Genomic DNA, 18,943 nt, shown 5'->3' with positions numbered 1-18,943 from the left:
GATTATGGGGCCCCCGGGCAATAGGAGATTATGGGGCCCCCGGGCAATAGGAGATTATGGGGCCCCCGGGCAATAGGAGATTATGGGGCTCCCCGGGCAATAGGAGATTATGGGGCCCCCGGGCAATAGGAGATTATGGGCCCCCCGGGCAATAGGAGATTATGGGGCCCCCGGGCAATAGGAGATTATGGGGCCCCCGGGCTACAGGAGATTATGGGGCCCGAATGGTGAGTCCGCCCCCTCTGAGTACACAGATATCGCAATGTGTCTTAAATAGCTCAGCATTTAGATCACAGTAATCATATAGCAACGTGTACGAGAAGAAGGTAAATTCCAATGGTTACCTTTCTCTTTTGACATTCTCTTTATACTGCTTCCCATGTCCTGCTCACTGAGGTCCCCTTCCCTGGAGCTGGGCAGCATTGCTAAAGGGTGAGAGATAAAATAGCTAACTAAAAGGAGCAACAATATATCATCACAGATTTCAAATACTACTTTTTTTTATCGGAACGAGTACCTAAAAAAATCTGCTTTAAACATTTAAGATTTAGTAGACATAAGCAGGGCTTTTTTTCAGCAGAAACGCAGTTCCGGCACCTCTAGATCTGAATGTATGTAATGGTGCTCGGAGGTGGGTAGAGGGTGGAACCAAGGAGTGGTGCTCAGAAGTGGGTAAGGAGTGGAACCAAGGAATGGTGGGTAGGGGGTCAAACCAATGAATTGTGCTTGGAGGTGGGTTGGGGGTGGAACCAAGGAATGGTGCTCGGAGGTGGGTAGGGGTTGGAACCAAGGAACGGTGCTCAGAGATGGGTAATGAGTGGAACCAAGGAATGGTGCTCAGAGGTGGGTAGGGGGTGAAACCAATGAATGGTGCCTGGAGGTGGGTAGGGGGTGAAACCAATGAATGGTGCTCGGAGATGGGTAGGGAGTGGAACCAAGGAATGGTGTTCGGAGGTTGGTAGGGGTGGAGAAAAGGAATGGTGCTCGGAGGTGTGAAAGGCTGGAACCAAAGAATGGTGCTCGGAGGTGGGTAGGGGGTGGAACCAAGGAATGGTGCTCAGAGGTGGGTAGAGGGTGGGTAGTGGGGTGAAACCAATGAATGGTGCTTGGAGGTGGGTAGGGGGTGGAACCAAAGAATGGTGCTCGGAGGTGGGTAGGGGTTGGAACCAAGGAATGGTGCTCGGAGGTGGGTAGGGGTTGGAACCAAGGAACGGTGCTCAGAGATGGGTAATGAGTGGAACCAAGGAATGGTGCTCAGAGGTGGGTAGGGGGTGAAACCAATGAATGGTGCCTGGAGGTGGGTAGGGGGTGAAACCAATGAATGGTGCTCGGAGATGGGTAGGGAGTGGAACCAAGGAATGGTGTTCGGAGGTTGGTAGGGGTGGAGAAAAGGAATGGTGCTCGGAGGTGTGAAAGGCTGGAACCAAAGAATGGTGCTCGGAGGTGGGTAGGGGGTGGAACCAAGGAATGGTGCTCAGAGGTGGGTAGAGGGTGGGTAGTGGGGTGAAACCAATGAATGGTGCTTGGAGGTGGGTAGGGGGTGGAACCAAAGAATGGTGCTCGGAGGTGGGTAGGGGTTGGAACCAAGGAATGGTGCTCGGAGGTGGGAAGGGGTTGGAACCAAGGAATGGTGTTCGGAGGTGGGTAGGGGCGAAGAAAAGGAATGGTGCTCGGAGGTGGGGAGGGCTGGAACCAAAGAATGGTGCTCGGAGGTGGGTAGGAGGTGGAACAAAGAAATGGTGCTCAGAGGTGGACAGGGGATGAAACCAATGAATGGTGCTCAGAGGTGGATAGGGGGTAAAACCAATGAATGGTGCTCAGAGGTGGGTAGGGGGTGAAACCAAGGAACTGTACTCAGAGATGGGTAGGGGGTGGAACCAAGGAATAGTGCTCGGAGGTGGGTAGGGGGTGAAACCAAGGAACTGTACTCAGAGATGGGTAGGGGGTGGAACCAAGGAATGGTGCTTGGAGGTGGGTAGGGGGTGGACACAAGAGGTGACAGAAGGAGGGAGTTCCTGCACCTATTCTCTGTGAAAAAAAAGCCCTGGACATAATACACTTTTGCAGATTTCTCTGGATTTTGGTATTTCCAAGTGGGGCTCCGTATTTGAGATTTCAAAGTTATTTGAGAAGGAAGAAATCTCCCACCCAGTGTCCAGGTTTTGTGAACAACCAGCGGGGTGTGTGCCCAGGTGCACACAGCCCGTATAATGATGGTCTAGTGAGAGTTACAGGATGAGTAGCAGTAGGAGTTGGCTTTGGAGCAGTTGCTCCAGCCAGGAGGGAGGCATGCTCCTGTTTAGCCATCAAGGCAATGTCCTTGAGACGGCAGTCCATGTGGGAGAGATTACGAGTCAGTGGACTGAAAGTTTGGCCAAGTGAAACAACTGGGGACCAGAGAAAACCATGAGTCTCGGAGGAGTGAGAAAGCCTGGGGTGTCAGGAAAACCCCTTCCTAGAGGCCAGGAGTCGACCTGCGCAGCATGCTACCGCAACAAAAGCTGCAGTGGTCTGGGAGACCTGACCAGAGAGTCTGGTGGCTCTGCATTTTCCATCGTCTATATTTGATGAAGAAGACCCGCCTGCTTGGGAAACGTTATGTCGTACTTTCGTTTTGCTTTCTGACATTTTAATGAAAGTGGGCTACCAGACCCTTAAACACAGTTCCATCTGAGATGGACTTCACCGAACAACGCAACTACCACCGAGCTAACATTTCTCCAGGTCACACTGTGATGCTGACAACAACCATGTGAGGTCAAAGCCTTTTTTTAAAAGAGGTTTTGTGGACAATTAAAAGCGGGGCAGAAGCCCTAAAAGGGGTGTGGCAGAAATAAGTGTCAAACATTTCCAGTTGACGTTTCCAGTTGACGTTAAAACACGCAATTGGTGGAGAATGCGGGCAAAGATGAAGTTACTTCTGGTTGAAGTCTGCTGACCCCCAACTTCTCTCGTGAAGTTTATGCAAACTAAATTTTTTATACTCTGTGCTAGGAAGCGATTGAGAAACACAGCACACTTGTGCAAATGGAAACAAATGCAGTATGGGGCTCTTTAAGGGAGGGGGGGGTGTGAGGAACCATAGGTTGAGCTTTAACTTTGAATTACTACACATTTGTCTGCAGATAACTTTGTAGGAATAACTTTGCCCATGCATGCAAACATACTTCAGGGGTGAGCAACATATACAACTTATCCACGTCATATTTCTTAGGGCAGGCATGTCCAAAGTTCGGCCCACGGGCCAATAGCAGGCCGTTTTTCATTTTTGAATGTCCAGCCTGGTTATTTGGACATATATATCTTTTGTAGCCCCCCGACTATCTCCCAGCGCCGGGGGCCAATAAGATGTATATGCTGGCTGCCTTGGAGGGGACAGGGAGGAGACAGGACGAGTGCCGTACATACAGGAGGAGAATTTCCTGTTTATAGGCGGCCTCTGTAATAGGTAGTGCCGTCTCCTGTGCTGCCTTTGGAAGACTGTTCTGTCCATCAGAGTAGGCAGGACTTTTTACTAAAGAGGCCGCCATGTAAACAGCAGATTCTCCTGTTGGTAATCTTTGGCACTTGTTCTGCCCCCTCCCTGTCCCCTCCAAGCCTGCAGATGGATGGGCATCAATCAGGCTGCACTGATGGCAATGGTGGGTGCTGAATTCCTGGCCATGGGGGGTGCTGCATTACTGGCAATGGTGGGTGCTGCATTGCTGGCAATGGAGCACATCAGCGTTAAGTTCCCATGTCCCTAAAAACTGGGGTAATGCATTGGGCAAGTTAGGCCGCCGCGAGGCCCATGTGAGTGCGAGGCCTTAGGCGACCGCCTAATTTGCCTAATTAAAGAGCCGCCTCTGGTGGGGCGGACAGGTGTACCACAATTACTGAAACCACAAGCTCTGCTTTCTACACGTACAGATGTTTCAAGGCTTTATTTCAACTCTGACAGGACTGAACCTTTGAAAGACGGTCATTATTTTTTTATTATTTTTTTACTATATGAAGGACTACATAACTGTATCCATTTGAAAACGTCTTCAAAACATGTATAATAAAGATGAAAAGCCACATTTTACAAAAATTCCCTATAGTTCTGCCTCAGTTGCAAAAACTTGTAGGAAAAAAAAGGATACTTACTGACGCGGTCTGCAATGTTGTCTAGTTGTGAAGGTGAGCTGGATACGCTACTGCTTTGATGGGACGATGCATGACTTCCGGGCCGCTGGGGGTCTTCTATGGAGGGAGCGGGGGAGGGGCTATCTTGGATCCGTTCCTAGAGGGTGAGAAATACACAAGAAAGCTCAGCAACACACAATGCACATAAATAGAAGCATACATCAGAATAATGTGGGAACCAAAGCAACATAATTGAGACTCAGAATACTTTAATAATCCCAAGGGAAATTGTAACTCTCCTATAATATATCTGTGAAATGGATCAGGTGTCTCCAGTGAAGGGTTCTACAATTGTGCTTATGGATATAGTTTGGTGAAGACCCTTTTCTGTTCCAGCATACTGTGAACTGTATACATAGCCAGCTCCATAAAGACGTGGGTTGACCAGTTTGGCGTCGAGGAACTCAAGTGTCCTGCACAGAACCCCCACCTCAACCCCACTGAACACTTTCGGGATGAACTGAAATGCCAATGGCAAGCCAGGTCTTCTCATCCAAGTTCAGTACCTCACCTCGCACATGGGGAAACATTTTCTCAGACGCACTTCAAAACCATGTGAAAAGTATTATCAGAAGAGTGGAGGATGTTATGACCACAAACAAGTCAACTGTAATGTATATTGTAACAGTCACCACCGTTCCATCAACCACAACAGCTTATCCGACAATCCAGCCGTCAGGACCTGATCCATTCCATTTCCCAGAATAACGAGACTGACAAGCTCTGTGACTGGTTTCAAAATGTATGAATGAATCTTTAATGGTACACACTCAGCTATTTATGCAGTTACAGGCATGTTACAGGGACAATGAAACTCTCCACCCCCAAAACATCACACAATGGGGCTTCATACACATTCTTTTAGATGATGACATTCAGAGGAGTTAATTATCCCCCAGACGTTCTGACTCCGCCAATAAGTGATTCACCTGCATAATACACATTCCTATGTCAGATGTTTTGGCACCGGTCTGACATAATTAATATGACCTAATTACTACAGTTGACAAGTACATTCCACACACAAAACAGTATTAGCATCACACAATGGAATCTGACCTTTACAGACTTAATTAGCATCTCAACAGCCTAGGTTAAACATTGAAGGAGACGTCCTATTGACCTGTTGTGGACAGCATTAACCAAACTGTAATATTCCAAGATATCCTGCAAAACATGAATTATCGTTCCTCAGTCACCCTATGCCCAAAAGGGGCACAGGGCGACCCTAGACCCAAGAGTCATTAGTGACGCTGGCACAGGAGTACCCCACATCCTTCAAAGGTCTCTGGGTGTCACGGGCCATTCCGTTACATATATGATGAGTGGAGCCAGCTCCATAAAGACATGGTTGACCTATTTGGTGTAGAGGTGACTCGAATATCCTGCACCTTAATCCTAATGAATGCCTCGGGAATAAATTCGAACACTGATGGTGAGCCAGGTCTACTCCTGAAACATAAGCACCTAACCTCACAAACGGGACAAATTCCTAGAGATTCCCTCAAAGTCTTGTGGAAAGTCTTCTCAGAAGCGTGGAAGCAATTCCATATTGATGGCCATGGTTTTGGAATGAAATGTCTAACAATGTCATAAGTGTGATGGTCAGGTGTTCACGTACTCTTGTCATATGGTCAAAGCATCCAATCAGATTGGATTGGATTGGAATAAATGCTTATAGAGCGCCGAATGCGAGTTGTGAAACTCGCGTCTAAGCGCTTACCAACAAGCTGGGGGTATCCAGTTCCCAGGAGCAAAGAGAAGAGACTAGGACATCAAAGTAAAAAAGGGGAACAAGCAAGAAGTAAACAGAAATATAAAAAGAAGGGAAGGGAGGGGGGCAGGACACAAGGAGCCTATCCCCACTCCGTGACCATGTACCGCAGCCTGGGATTAAGGCAGCGTCCTGCTAAGAGCTTGGATGGCCAAGTGTCTATCCGTAGGCTTGTGAAAAAAGCAGTGTTTTCAAGCCTTTACGGAAGGCCATCAAGGAGGAGGATGCTCGGAGCTGATGAGGGAGCTGGTTCCAAAGAGAATTCCCCAGTGTTTGGAGCCGGCGGCCACCCTTTGAAGCTAAGCGACTAGGTTGAATAATCAGGACGTCAGTTGAACGAAGCTCTCTGGGTGGACAGTAGTGTTGTGTCATATTCGATAAGTACATCGTGCCTAGTTGCCAATAGGCCCGAAACACCAGACAGAGAGCCTTGAACTCGACCCGTTTTGCTATCGGGAGCCAGTGTAGATCCTTAAGCACCGGGGAGATGTGATTCCGCCTTGGGCAATCTAACCTAGTGTGGATAAGTCCATGAACTAAGATCATACGGTTGTTTGTACTTCGGACTTAAGTCCGATGGATTTCTGTACACATGATAGGACTTTGCACCGTAGGACTTATGTTGCCGAAAAGTTTGTCTGTTTGCAGAGCGAACTTTTGTCCGATGAAAACCGAAAAAGTTTGTCCGATGATGCGTACACACGTTCGGATTTTTTTGAAGACTTGCACATTTTGAAGTTTGTTGTCAAAAAGTCCTATCGTGTGTATGGGGGATTAGACGACTTGCTGGAAGAGTAGAAACCACAGTAATATGGAGTTGCACATCATCACACCTATATGAGCTTTGTAATGTGGAGTTGCCCCATTATGGGCCATGATTTTGAAAAGCTTATATAGGCATTATGGGGGACAATTGTACATTACTGGCCATGGTTGTGAAAAGTTTATATAGGTGTGATGGGGGACAACTCTACATTATTGGCCATGGTTGTGAAAAGCTCATGCAAGTATGGTGGGGGACAACTCCACATTACTAGCCATGGTTGTGGAAAGCTTATATAGGCATGATGGGGGACAACTGTACATTACTGGCCATGGTTGTGAAAAGCTCATGTAGGTGTGATAGGGGACAACTCCACAGCCATGGTCGTGGAAAACTCATATAAGCATGGATAGGTGACAACTCTACATTACTGTCCATGGTTGTGGAGAGCTTATATAGGCATGATGGGGGGCAACTGTACATTATTGCCCATGGTTGTGGAAAGCTTATATAGGCGTGAAGAGGAACAACTGTATATTACTGCCCATGGTTGTGGAAAGCTCATATTGGTGTGATGGGGCATAATCCTACATTGTTGGCCATGGTTGTGGAAAGCTCATATTGGTGTGATGGGGGATAATCCTACATTGTTGGCCATGGTTGTGGAAAGCTCATATTGGTGTGATGGGGCATAATCCTACATTGTTGGCCATGGTTGTGGAAAGCTCATATTGGTGTGATGGGGGATAATCCTACATTGTTGGCCATGGTTGTGGAAAGCTCATATTGGTGTGATGGGGGATAATCCTACATTGTTGGCCATGGTTGTGGAAAGCTCATATTGGTGTGATGGGGGATAATCCTACATTGTTGGCCATGGTTGTGGAAAGCTCATATTGGTGTGATGGGGCATAATCCTACATTGTTGGCCATGGTTGTGGAAAGCTCATATTGGTGTGATGGGGGATAATCCTACATTGTTGGCCATGGTTGTGGAAAGCTCATATTGGTGTGATGGGGGATAATCCTACATTGTTGGCCATGGTTGTGGAAAGCTCATATTGGTGTGATGGGGGATAATCCTACATTGTTGGCCATGGTTGTAGAAAGCTCATATTGGTGTGATGGGGCATAATCCTACATTGTTGGCCATGGTTGTGGAAAGCTCATATTGGTGTGATGGGGGATAATCCTACATTGTTGGCCATGGTTGTGGAAAGCTCATATTGGTGTGATGGGGGATAATCCTACATTGTTGGCCATGGTTGTGGAAAGCTCAAATTGGTGTGATGGGGCATAATCCTACATTGTTGGCCATGGTTGTAGAAAGCTCATATTGGTGTGATGGGGGATAATCCTACATTGTTGGCCATGGTTGTGGAAAGCTCATATTGGTGTGATGGGGCATAATCCTACATTGTTGGCCATGGTTGTGGAAAGCTCATATTGGTGTGATGGTCAGGATTCCACACATTAATCTACCATATAGTGAATCAAAACCTAAAAAAACAAGACTTGACTAGAACTAAGTTTGCAGAGATGATTTGCTTCCTTTTGATTACTCGGATTTGCTACACCTTCCACGTTACGGTTGCTCTTTGTGCGGCTTGTCCAGCCTTATTCCACAAATAACATTCACCGTCGATTCCATCTCTGTGTTGCTTTGCATCATCCCGGAGCTGAATAAAATTCTTTCATATGAGATGGAAATGGGAATCAGGTGCCAGTCTCATCCTTTGTCATGTTCCTCTTTCTTCGGTGGTATTAATACCGTCCTCACACTGAACACTGGATATTTGCCACCGCAAAAATGCAATTTTCTCCATCACATTATCTGTAATGGTCGACTGAATGGACAGCTGGGGAGAGTTTGCCAACTGCTCCTTCACAAACACAGCTAAACAAACTAAATGACAGTATATTAACCCCCGCAAATCACACCGACGCCAATATATGCAATCTTTAAACGGGAGTTATTCGAGCAAATAAAATCTTATTGATTCGTGATGGCTGGAGAAACAGGCCTCGTTCCGCACTTATCCGTCTGGTCTTAATTTAAACAATTTTCTCCATAATGTGGCATTGCAGTCGTATTTTCTGCAGAATGAACTGCATAGGAAGTAGTGACTGTTAATCTACTGAACTCCGGAAAGAACATAAAAATCTGTAAATTGAATATACATTCTCCGATATTTAGAGGCCTTCCAGACAAGGATAGCGGTGGGGGTACAGACTCAAGTCTTCAATTCACAGTATGGTACAATTAGTTTTAGCACCACATACATAAATGATATAAAGTGTAAAATAATTGTATTAGGATGGTGTCCAGTGGTTGGACATGTTGGGGGTGTTGAGGTTTATATGTACACTGATCAGTCATAACTTTGTAAGAGGATTGTATTATGATCATGTTCAGTGGTGGGCCATGTTGAAGGTGTAGTGTTCTATGTATAGAGTGTAATAGAATTATATTATGACCATGTCAAGTGGTGGGTCATGTTCTTGGGGGGTGCAGTGCTCTATGAATAGAGTATAATAGAAATGTATTATGAAGGTATCCAGTGGTGGGTCATGTTGGAGGTCTAGTGCTCTATGTATGCACTGATCAGCCATAACTTTGGAAGAGGATTGTATTATGATTATGTCCAATGGTGGGTCATGTTGGAGGTGTAGTGTTCTATGTGTAGAGTGTATTTGAATTCTATTAGGATTATGTTCAGTGGTGGGTCATGTTGGGGGTGTAGTATTCGATGTATAGAGTGTAATAGAATTGTATTATGATGGTATCCAGTGGTGGGCCATGTTGGAGGTCTATAGCTCCATGTATAGAGTGTAATAGAATTGTATTAGGATTATGTTCAGTGGTGGGTCATGTTGGAGGTGTAGTGTTCTATGTTTAGAGTGTAATAGAATTGTATTATGGTCAAGTCCAGTGGCGGGTCATGTTGGAGGTCTAGTGCTCTATGTATAAAGTGTAATAGAATTGTATTTGGTGTCCAGTGGTGGGTCATGTTGGGGGTATAGCGTTCCATGTATTGGCTTCCCTGGTGGTCCAGTGTGGGTATCCGTGGGGGGGGGGGGGGGGCTACGCTGATAAACAATCATTGTATACCCCTCCTGTCAGGAGAGCCGCCAAATGGCTCTCCTCTACTCGCGTCTGTGAATGGCCATGGGGTACATACCTGGCCATCCACATGTTGCCCCCTTCCCTGGTTGTCCTGGTGGCTTCCCTGGTGGTCCAGTGTGGGCATCCGTGGGGGGGGCTACACTGATAAACAATCAGCGTATACCCCCCCGTCAGGAGAGCCGCCGATCGGCTCTCCTCTACTCGCGTCTGTGGGTGGCCATGGGGTACATACCTGGCCATCCACATGTTGCCCCCTTCCCTGGTTGTCCTGGTGGCTTCCTCTGCCGGAGGCTCCTTACCGAGATCGGAGATGCAGGGTGTCTTACTGACACCCCGCATCACCGATCGCCGCGCTACACGCCGCCACGGGCACGCGCCGGCATGTTACCCTGCTGGACATCAGGATAACAGAACCACTTCCCGGACGTCAAATGTCTATTGACCGGGGGGCGGGAAGTGGTTAAAGACTAATCAACAAAAAAGGGCACAGAAAGGAGGGCGCAGAAGGGCAGAGTACAAGGGCAGTCAGTAGGGCACAATACAGGTTCTGGGACGCTGCCCGGGCCATCCCGGGACTGCTTAGTAACTGTCCCGGCAAATCCAGGACAGTTGGAAAGTATAACGTAATGCAAGATTATCATGAGGCCCCCCCATGCAACTGGGCAATGCCCAGGGGTGCCCATGCATTAAGACAGCCCTTAAATATCGAGCTTCCCGATTGGGTGCTGTTATTAGCAGCGTGATTTTCTTTATTTCAAAGCAATACTACATTTTGGAAATCAGTACTACAGGCCGAGGGACGCCTCGCGAACTCCCCAAAAAAAAAAAAAAAAAAAAAGGCAGCCGACAAATACTTTTCCTCTTTGTAAGTAAACAGGACAATATTTCAGCGGCATAATCGCCGTGCATTTCCTCCGCTCCTTAACGGCAATCCGCTTCATTAGGTAGCTACTGTTGTGTCTCAGCCTAGTTAAAATCTCACTCCGAGTTAATCTGTTTTCATCACAAATGAGAGCGCCGGCGATAATCTCCCCCCACCCCCACCGCACGCCGATCGCCCCGGACAGGGTTAACGGTCGTTTGCAAGCCGATTCCGGGAGGGCCTATATATTTAGGAAAATGAGAAAAACTAAAAAAAAAAAAAAAAGATCCAAACGTTTTCGTTACGCCGGCGCCCTGGTTTTTATCTGCCATTTCTGGATTTTTACTGTCCGGTCGCACTCCATATATTTTATACGTTTTTTGCTATTGCGGCGTCTCCCCGGGAGCCGCCGTAGCCAATGGGATTTTTAGGGCTGGCGGTGGAGCGATGGAAGAAGCGCGTTATGATTTCATAAGAAAAATATTTTCTCTGGGAATTACGGCGGATTATATCGGGACTTTTTGAACGCGAGGCGCCGCCGGATAATGGGTTCGCCTTAAAGGGCTGCTACCAAAAGATAGGTCGTACTTTCCATTATTAGGAGTGGAAATACGTATGATAGGGAGGAGTTTTCCAGCAAACAGACTTCCCATTCAAAACAAAAATAATTCTATATATTTCAAATGTAAATATGCTGTGTGCGTATATATATATATATATACAGTGGAACCTTGGATTACGAGCTCAATCCATTCCAGGAGAACGTGCGTAATCAAAAATACTTGCATATCAAAGCGAGTTTTCCCATTGAAGTCAATGGAAACGAAAATAATTTGTTCTGCATTGACTTCAATGGTATGCAATACCGAATGCGGCCAGAGGTGGGGGGGGGGGCGGCGCCAGAGAGCGTCAAAAACAGCCGAAAAGGCCCGAGGACACTTCGGCTAGTTTCCTGCGCCCCCGTACCTCAGACCAAATGAGGTACTGCAGGCCTATTTTCGACTCTGCTCGGCTTCTGCTCCCCCCGTACCTCAGACCAAATTAGGTACTGCAGGCCAATGTTCGGCTTTTCTCGGCTTATGCGCCCCCGTGCCTCAGGCCAAATGAGGTACTGCAGGCCTATTTTTGCCTCTGCTCGGCTTCTGCGCCCCCCATACCTCAGGCCAAATGAGGTACTGCACGACAATTTTCGCCTCGGCTCAGCATCTGCGCCCCCGTACCTCACGCCAAATTAGGTACTGCAGGCCTATTTTCGCCTCTGCTCAGCATCTGCGCCCCTGTACGCATTTAACCCTTCACTCGTCCCTAATGATAACCGCTTTCCAGGCAGTGTCATTAGTACAGTGACGGTCATAGGTGTGCGCAGCCTATTGCATTAGGGTATGCACCCCAAAGATCAAACATATTTGCATGTGTGTACATACAGTATATTGATGGTGTCAGCAGAGCCGTGGACGGTGTCAGTAGGGCAGTGTCAGTAGTTTTTATTTTAGGAGCCCCATTAGGGAGCTTTGGTTAAATATCAGAGGTCTATTTCTGTGCGTTACTGCACGTTTAACGCAGTATGTTTCTGTGCATTAGTGCATGTTTAACGCAGTATATTTTAATGCATTACTGCATGTTTAACGCAGTATATTTCTGTGTGTTATGTGCCATTTAATGCTGTATTTTTCTGTGCGTTAGTGCATGTTTGACACAGAATAGTTTGGTGCAATCTGCACCACAACAAATGTCAGAAAAAGGTTGAGTGTTTAAGTGGTTAAACTTTCCTAATTTACATACAGAAGTCTATTCCATTGATGTAAAAGACAAATTGCTACAATGTTTAGACTTAACGTTCCACTGATAAAGAATGTTGTAAAACTTGGCAGACTGCCCGGACTTTTGAGGGCTGAGAGCAGAGAGAATTCTCTGCATACAAAAGATCGGGAAATACTTTGTCAAGATCGCAACGAAAAAAAATAAAAATCACGATACACACATACATACTATACTGCACGTTTAATGCAGCATATTTCTGTGCATTAGTGCACGCTTAACGCAGTATATTTTAGTGCATTACTGCATGTTTAACGCAGTATATTTCTGTGTGTTACGTGCCATTTAATGCTGCATTTTTCTGTGCGTTAGTGCATGTTTGACACAGTATAGTTCGGTGCAATCTGCACCACACAGGGCGATTAGGGTGTGCCTAGGCACACCTGGCACACCCTGTGCGCACGCCTATGGTGACGGTGCTTTTTTTTTAGCACTGATCACTGTATTAAGTGTCACTGGTCTCCAAAAATATTGTCCGCTGCAGTGTCGCAGTCCCGCTATGAAGTTGCTAATTGCTGCCATTACTAGTAAAAAAAAATAAAAAAAAATTCCATAGTTTGTAGACGCTGTGACTTTTGTGCAAAGCAATCGATATACACTTATTGGGATTTTTTTTACCAAACATTTGTAGCAGAATACATATTGGCCTAAACCAGGGGTCTCCAAACTTTCTTAGGCCAGTTCACTGTCCTTCAGACTTTAGGGGGGCCGGACTGTGCCCAGTGGGGGAAAACAATGCCCCATATTTGGTATTAGGGGGAGAAACAGTTGGCGTCAGTGGGAGGAATAGTGCCCCATTGTTGGTGACAGTGGGAAGACTTATGGCCCCATTGTTGTTGACAGTGGGAGGACTTATGACCCCATTGTTGGTGACAGTGGGAGGATCTAGGCCCCATTGTTGGTGACAGTGGGAGGATTTTTGGCCCCATTGTTGGTGACAGTCAGGGCCGGACTTACCATTGGGCTTGACCAGACAGCAAAAAAAAATGCCCAGGGGCCCCCACCACCCTAAGTCCTGGCCCTGGTGACAGTGGTAGGTTTTATGGCCCCATTGTTGGCGACAGTGGAAGGATTTATGACCCCATTGTTGGTGACAGTGGGATGATTTATGACCCCATTGTTGATGAGTGGGAGGTTTTTTATGGCCCCATTGTTGGTGACAGTGGGAGATTTTATGGCCCCATTGTTGGTGACAGTGGGAGGATTTATGACCCCATTGTTGGTGACAGTGGGAGGATCTAGGCCCCATTGTTGGTGACAGTGGGAGGATTTATGCCCCATTGTTGGCGTCAGTGGAAAGAGCCTCAAGGGCCGGATGCAGGCAAGCAAAGGGCCGCATCTGGCCCCAGGGCCGCAGTTTGGAGACCCCTGGCTTAAACTGATGAAGAAATTCGATTTTTTACATTTTTTTTTTATTTTATCTGTGTTTTTTTTTTCGTGGAAAGCAAAACATTTTTTTTTTTTATAAATTGTTGGTCTTTTCTTGTTTATAACGCAAAAAAAATTAAAACCGCAGAGGTGATCAAATACCACCAAAAAAAATCTCTATTTGTGGGGAAAGTATAAAGAAAGGAGTATAAAGTCGCAGGACCGCGCAATTTTCAGTTAAAATAACACAGTGCCGTATTGCAAAAAATTGCCTGGTCAGTAAGGGGGGGGGGGGGGAGCATGTGATTCTTCAGGGCTGAAGTGGTTAATGGAGGAGGAGGGCCTAAATATTGTGCGAATCTCCGATCCAGAAAAATCAAGCAGCCAGTGAAGTCACTACTCCAGAACCAAATTACCGTATTTATCGATATATACCGCGCGCCGGCGTATAGCGCACACCCCAAGCTGAGGAGGGAAGTTTAGGGAAAAACTTACATTTTGGATGTGTTGCCCGGCGTCCATCGGCGGCCTTGTTCGGCGCCCTTCTGCGGCCTTGCGCGGGTCCGTCCAGCCTTGCGCGGGGTCCGTCTGCTGTCTTGCCCGGCGGCCTTGTCCGGCGTCCATCGGCGGCCTTGCGCGGGATCCGTCGAGCCTTTTGGATGTCCGTCTGTGGCGGGGTCCGTTGAGAGGTTGCAGCGGCGTGTGTTCGAATTTGGCGCGCTTTGCAGAGCCGGATATCCTGCGCACTCTGCTTCTCTCGCGTGGCTGCGGGAGGAGCCGAGTGCGCAGTACACTCAGCTCGGCCAATGTCGGAGACAGCGGGGTATTGGCGTATATATAGCGCACCCACAATTTTCCCCTGATTTTAAGAGGGAAAAAGTGCGCGGTATACGCCGATAAATACGGTAATTTTCTGTTTTATAAGAAAGTATCATAAGCCACAGCAGCCAGACGATTAGCATTTCCCAAGCTTCCTAAACATTCCACCTAATGGGTTCCTTTAAGCGGCTTTTCCCGTTACACATTTAATATAAAGAGGGGGGGATGGGAAGAGGGGCGTGGAGGCTGCAGGTAGAACTGTTCAGCGATCGTTCGGGAAGTCGGGTCGGCTAGATATCTCGAAACGGTAATTATTCTTGGAAATGTTAATCTTTTAATTAGCTCCTGGAGGAGTAAATGGCATTCGACGGCAGAGACTCTTTCCCAATGTTTATAGAGAGTCTAGATATTTCCTACATTTATCTGTCGAGATATGACACTTCTAATTGATAGTCTCTCCTCGTTCCGTCAGTCTCACCGGCGGAGAGACAATGCGCTATTTCGGCTGCTGCAAGAGCGCGGCGCTCTCCGTCTGTTTCCCATTTTCGGTGACAGATCTTGCATATCACCAACTGTTTCCAATTAAAGAGATACATTTTAACATTCTAGGCTCTTAATGGGGATCAGTGGCATTGGGAGCCCAACAAAAATGTTGGTAAAATTGGGAGAATTTGGGTAAAACTACGGCATTGCATTGGAGCCCATTGGGGAAAGTAAAATTAAAGAGACTCATCGATATGCCGCAGCACAAGTCTGAACTGCATAGTGGAAGGGTTCCTTGTGGGGATTTACATCACTACCTGGTTATGCCGACTCTTCCATTGTGTCCATTAGCGGTGGGGCTCTTGACGTCTTAATTGATGGTGTTATAATGTGGCAGATCTTACATATATAGTTACATAGTAGGTGAGGTTGAAAAAAGACTCAAGTCCAACCAGGGATGGACTGGCCATTGGGACTACAGGGAGTTTCCCGGTGGGCCGATGGCTCAGTGGGCTGGCTTCAGTGACAGCGGACTGACGCCCCCCCTCTGCCTCTCCCTCCCCGCAGCATTCACCTGGGGGGAACAGAGAAGCAGGGGGAGGACCAGAGGAGCAGGGGGAGGACCAGAGGAGCAGGGACGACGACAGAAAAGCAGGGGGGACGACAGAGGAGCAGGGGGGACGACAGAGGAGCAGGGGGGACGGGACAGACAGCTGACTCAACAGCTATGGCCTGGGAGTTTCTCACTTCTGCCTAATCTTGTCCCATAAGGGGGGCACGGAACTGGTTCTTTGCCCCCGGGTTAAATAATGTCTAGCTTCCCCACTGGTACTGCCTATAAGAGGACCAGTACCAGCCGTTCTACTGTAATGAAAGTAGAATGGCTAGTGGCTAGTGAAGGGGGAGAGGGGGCTTGGGTGGCTGGGGGGGGGGGGTGTTGCCCGGCTGCCATGGGAGAGACCTGTCAAAGTGGGCCAATCTGGATGAAGTCCAGGGCCAAATTTCTGTCCCAGTCCAGCCCTGAGTCCAACCAATGACCAACTGTTTCCAATTAAAGTGATACAGTCTAATGTTTTATACCAGGGATATGCAATTAGCGGACCTCCAGCTGTTGCTGAACTACAAGTCCCATGAGGCATAGCAAGACTCTGACAGCCACAAGCATGACACCCAGAGGCAGAGGCATGATGGAACTTGTAGTTTTGCAACAGCTGGAGGTCCGCTAATTGCATATCCCTGTTCTATACCAAGGGTCTCGAACTAACGACCCTCTAGCTGTTGCAAAACATGGGACTTGTAGTTATGCAACAGCTGGAGGGCCACCAGTTTGAGATCTCTGTTCTATACTATTAATAGGGATGGGAAGAATTGGGAGTTTTCCCCTAAACCCAAATTTTGGTAAAATTGGGAACATTAGAGAAAAAATTTGCGCTGGAGTCAATTGGGGAAAGTGAAATTAACTCCAGCCAGTGAACCCCCCCCAGCGAAAGATCTTACATATCACCAACTGTTTCCAATTAAAGAGATACATTTTAACATTCTAGGCTCTTAACGGGGATGAGTGGGATTGGGAGCCCCAAAAAAATTAGAGTAAAATTGGGAACATTTTGGCAAAACTATGGCATTGCATTGGAGTCCATTGGGGGAAGTAAAATTAAAGGGCAAGTGACTCCTCGATATGCCGCACCACAAGTCTGAACTGTATAGGGGTTTACGTCACTACCTGGTTATGCCGACTTTTCCATTGTGTAAATTAGCGGCGGGGCTCCTGACGTCTTAAATGAAGGTGTGATAATGTGGCAGATCTTACATATATAGTTACATAATAGGTGAGGTTGAAAAAAAGATACAAGTCCAACCTATGACCAACTGTTTCCAATTAAAGTGATACAGTCCAACGTTCTATACCGTTAATAGGGATGGGCAGAATTAGTTTTCCCCAAACCAAAATTTTGGTAAAATTGGGAGCATTAAGGCAAAATTTTGCAATGGCATTGGAGTCGATTGGGAAAAGTGAAATTGACTTGAGCCAGTGAAACCCCCCCCAGCGAAACCAAAATTTTGGTAAAATTGGTAACATTAGGGCAAAATTTTGCAATGGCATTGGAGTCAATTGGGGAAAGTGAAATTTACTCCAGCTAGTGACCTCCTCCCCCAGCGAAATATCTTACATATCACCAACTGTTTCCAATTAAAAAGATACAGTTTACCATTCTAGGAACTTAACAGGGATGAGTGGAATTGAGAGCCCCCCAAAAAAATGGGCAAAATTGGGAACATCTTGGTAAAACTATGGCATTGCATTGGAGTCCACTGGGGAAAGTAAAATTAAAGGGCAAGTGACTCCTCGATATGCCGCACCACAAGTCTGAACTGTATAGTGGAAGGGTTGCTTCCGGGGGTTTACGTCACTACCTGGTTATGCCGACTTTTCCATTGTGTCCATTAGCGGTGGGGCTCCTGACGTCTTAAATGACGGTGTTATAATGTGGCAGATCTTATCTATATAGTTACATAGTAGGTGAGGTAGAAAAAAGACACAAGTCCATCAAGTCCAACCTATGACCAACTGTTTCCAAGTGATACAGTCCAACGTTCTATCCTGTTAATAGGGATGAGCAGAATTGGGAGTTTTCCCTAAACCAAAATTTTGGTAAAATTGGGAGCATTAAAGCAACATTTTGCAATGGCATTGGAGTCAATTGGGGAAAGTGAAATTAACTTGAGCCAGTGAAAATTGGAAACATTTTGGCAAAATTTGGTCATGGCACAGGAGTCAATTGGGGAAAGTAACGTCAACTACAGTGACTCTCCCACCTAAAATATACCAGCCGTGTTCATTACAGGGCACCTTACAATGGCGGTGTGATAATGATGAGGAGTCAACCAAACAAATCTGTGGCAGGCCAATGCTGCACTAGTCTTCAGTGGAGGAGGTGTCACAGAGGGTCACTCCGTAAGTGTTAGGAGCTGGGAACTCAGCACAAGGATGGTGTGAACCATAGATGATAGGCACAGCAGGTGTACAGACCCGGGAACTCAGCACAGGGATGGTGGGAACCCCTCATAATGGGCACAGCGGGTGTACAGACCCGGGAACTCAGCACAGGGATGGTGGGAACCCCTCATAACGGGCACAGCAGGTGAACAGACCGAAGAACTCAGCACAGGGATGGTGGGAACCCCTCATAACGGGCACAGCAGGTGTACAGACCCGGGAACTCGGCACAGGGATGATGGGAACCCCTCATAATGGGGCACAGCGGGTGTACAGACCCGGGAACTCAGCCCAGGGATGGTGGGAACCCCTCATAATGGGCACAGCAGGTGTACAGACCCGGGAACACAGCACAGGGATGATGGGAACCCCTCATAATGGGCACAGCCCATGTATCTGAATATATAGACACATTCACACGCTATTCTTTAATGCACTGAGCTGAATGAGAGGTAAACTCAGCGGCTCGGTCTTCCTCCTCCATCAGTCACTGTCACGCTGAGTAATAGGGCTCTCTCAGGTCTAATGATGAAATAACTATACCCCATTCAGGTTATGGCAGACTTACATATTGGCTACAGACGCTAATAGATGCGCCAACACTAAAGGGATCGGAGCCAGAACTGGAGGATAATGTGCGTTTCGCTCTATAATATCTCCCAGTCCGCTCTGAATGCTCAGCAATTGTCTCTGATCTTCCATCTCCTACACGCTCACCGGCCGGAGCCCATCGTTCTGCCATCTAGATTACGGTTTTCTCAAAT

The 18,943-nt window shown here is 47.1% G+C and overlaps 1 protein-coding gene across 1 annotated transcript in view; it reads right to left on the bottom strand.

Annotated features, from left to right (window-relative positions):
- The window catches only part of DACH2 (dachshund family transcription factor 2), a 289,898-nt gene that overhangs the window by 118,476 nt on the left and 152,479 nt on the right, over positions 1 to 18,943 (bottom strand). Inside the window, exons 5-6 of the mRNA XM_040325046.1 lie at positions 4,129 to 4,264; positions 345 to 425 (exon numbers count right to left, since the gene is read on the bottom strand). Of these exons, the coding sequence (XP_040180980.1) occupies positions 345 to 425; positions 4,129 to 4,264 (217 nt within the window). The remainder of the gene's footprint in view (positions 1 to 344; positions 426 to 4,128; positions 4,265 to 18,943) is intronic.

The sequence above is a fragment of the Rana temporaria genome, chromosome 9 (assembly GCF_905171775.1).
Source record: "Rana temporaria chromosome 9, aRanTem1.1, whole genome shotgun sequence".
Classification (NCBI taxonomy): Eukaryota; Metazoa; Chordata; class Amphibia; order Anura; family Ranidae; genus Rana; species Rana temporaria.
The sequence above is the reverse complement of the archived record's forward strand: the minus strand, read 5'-3'. Positions and strand labels throughout refer to the sequence as shown.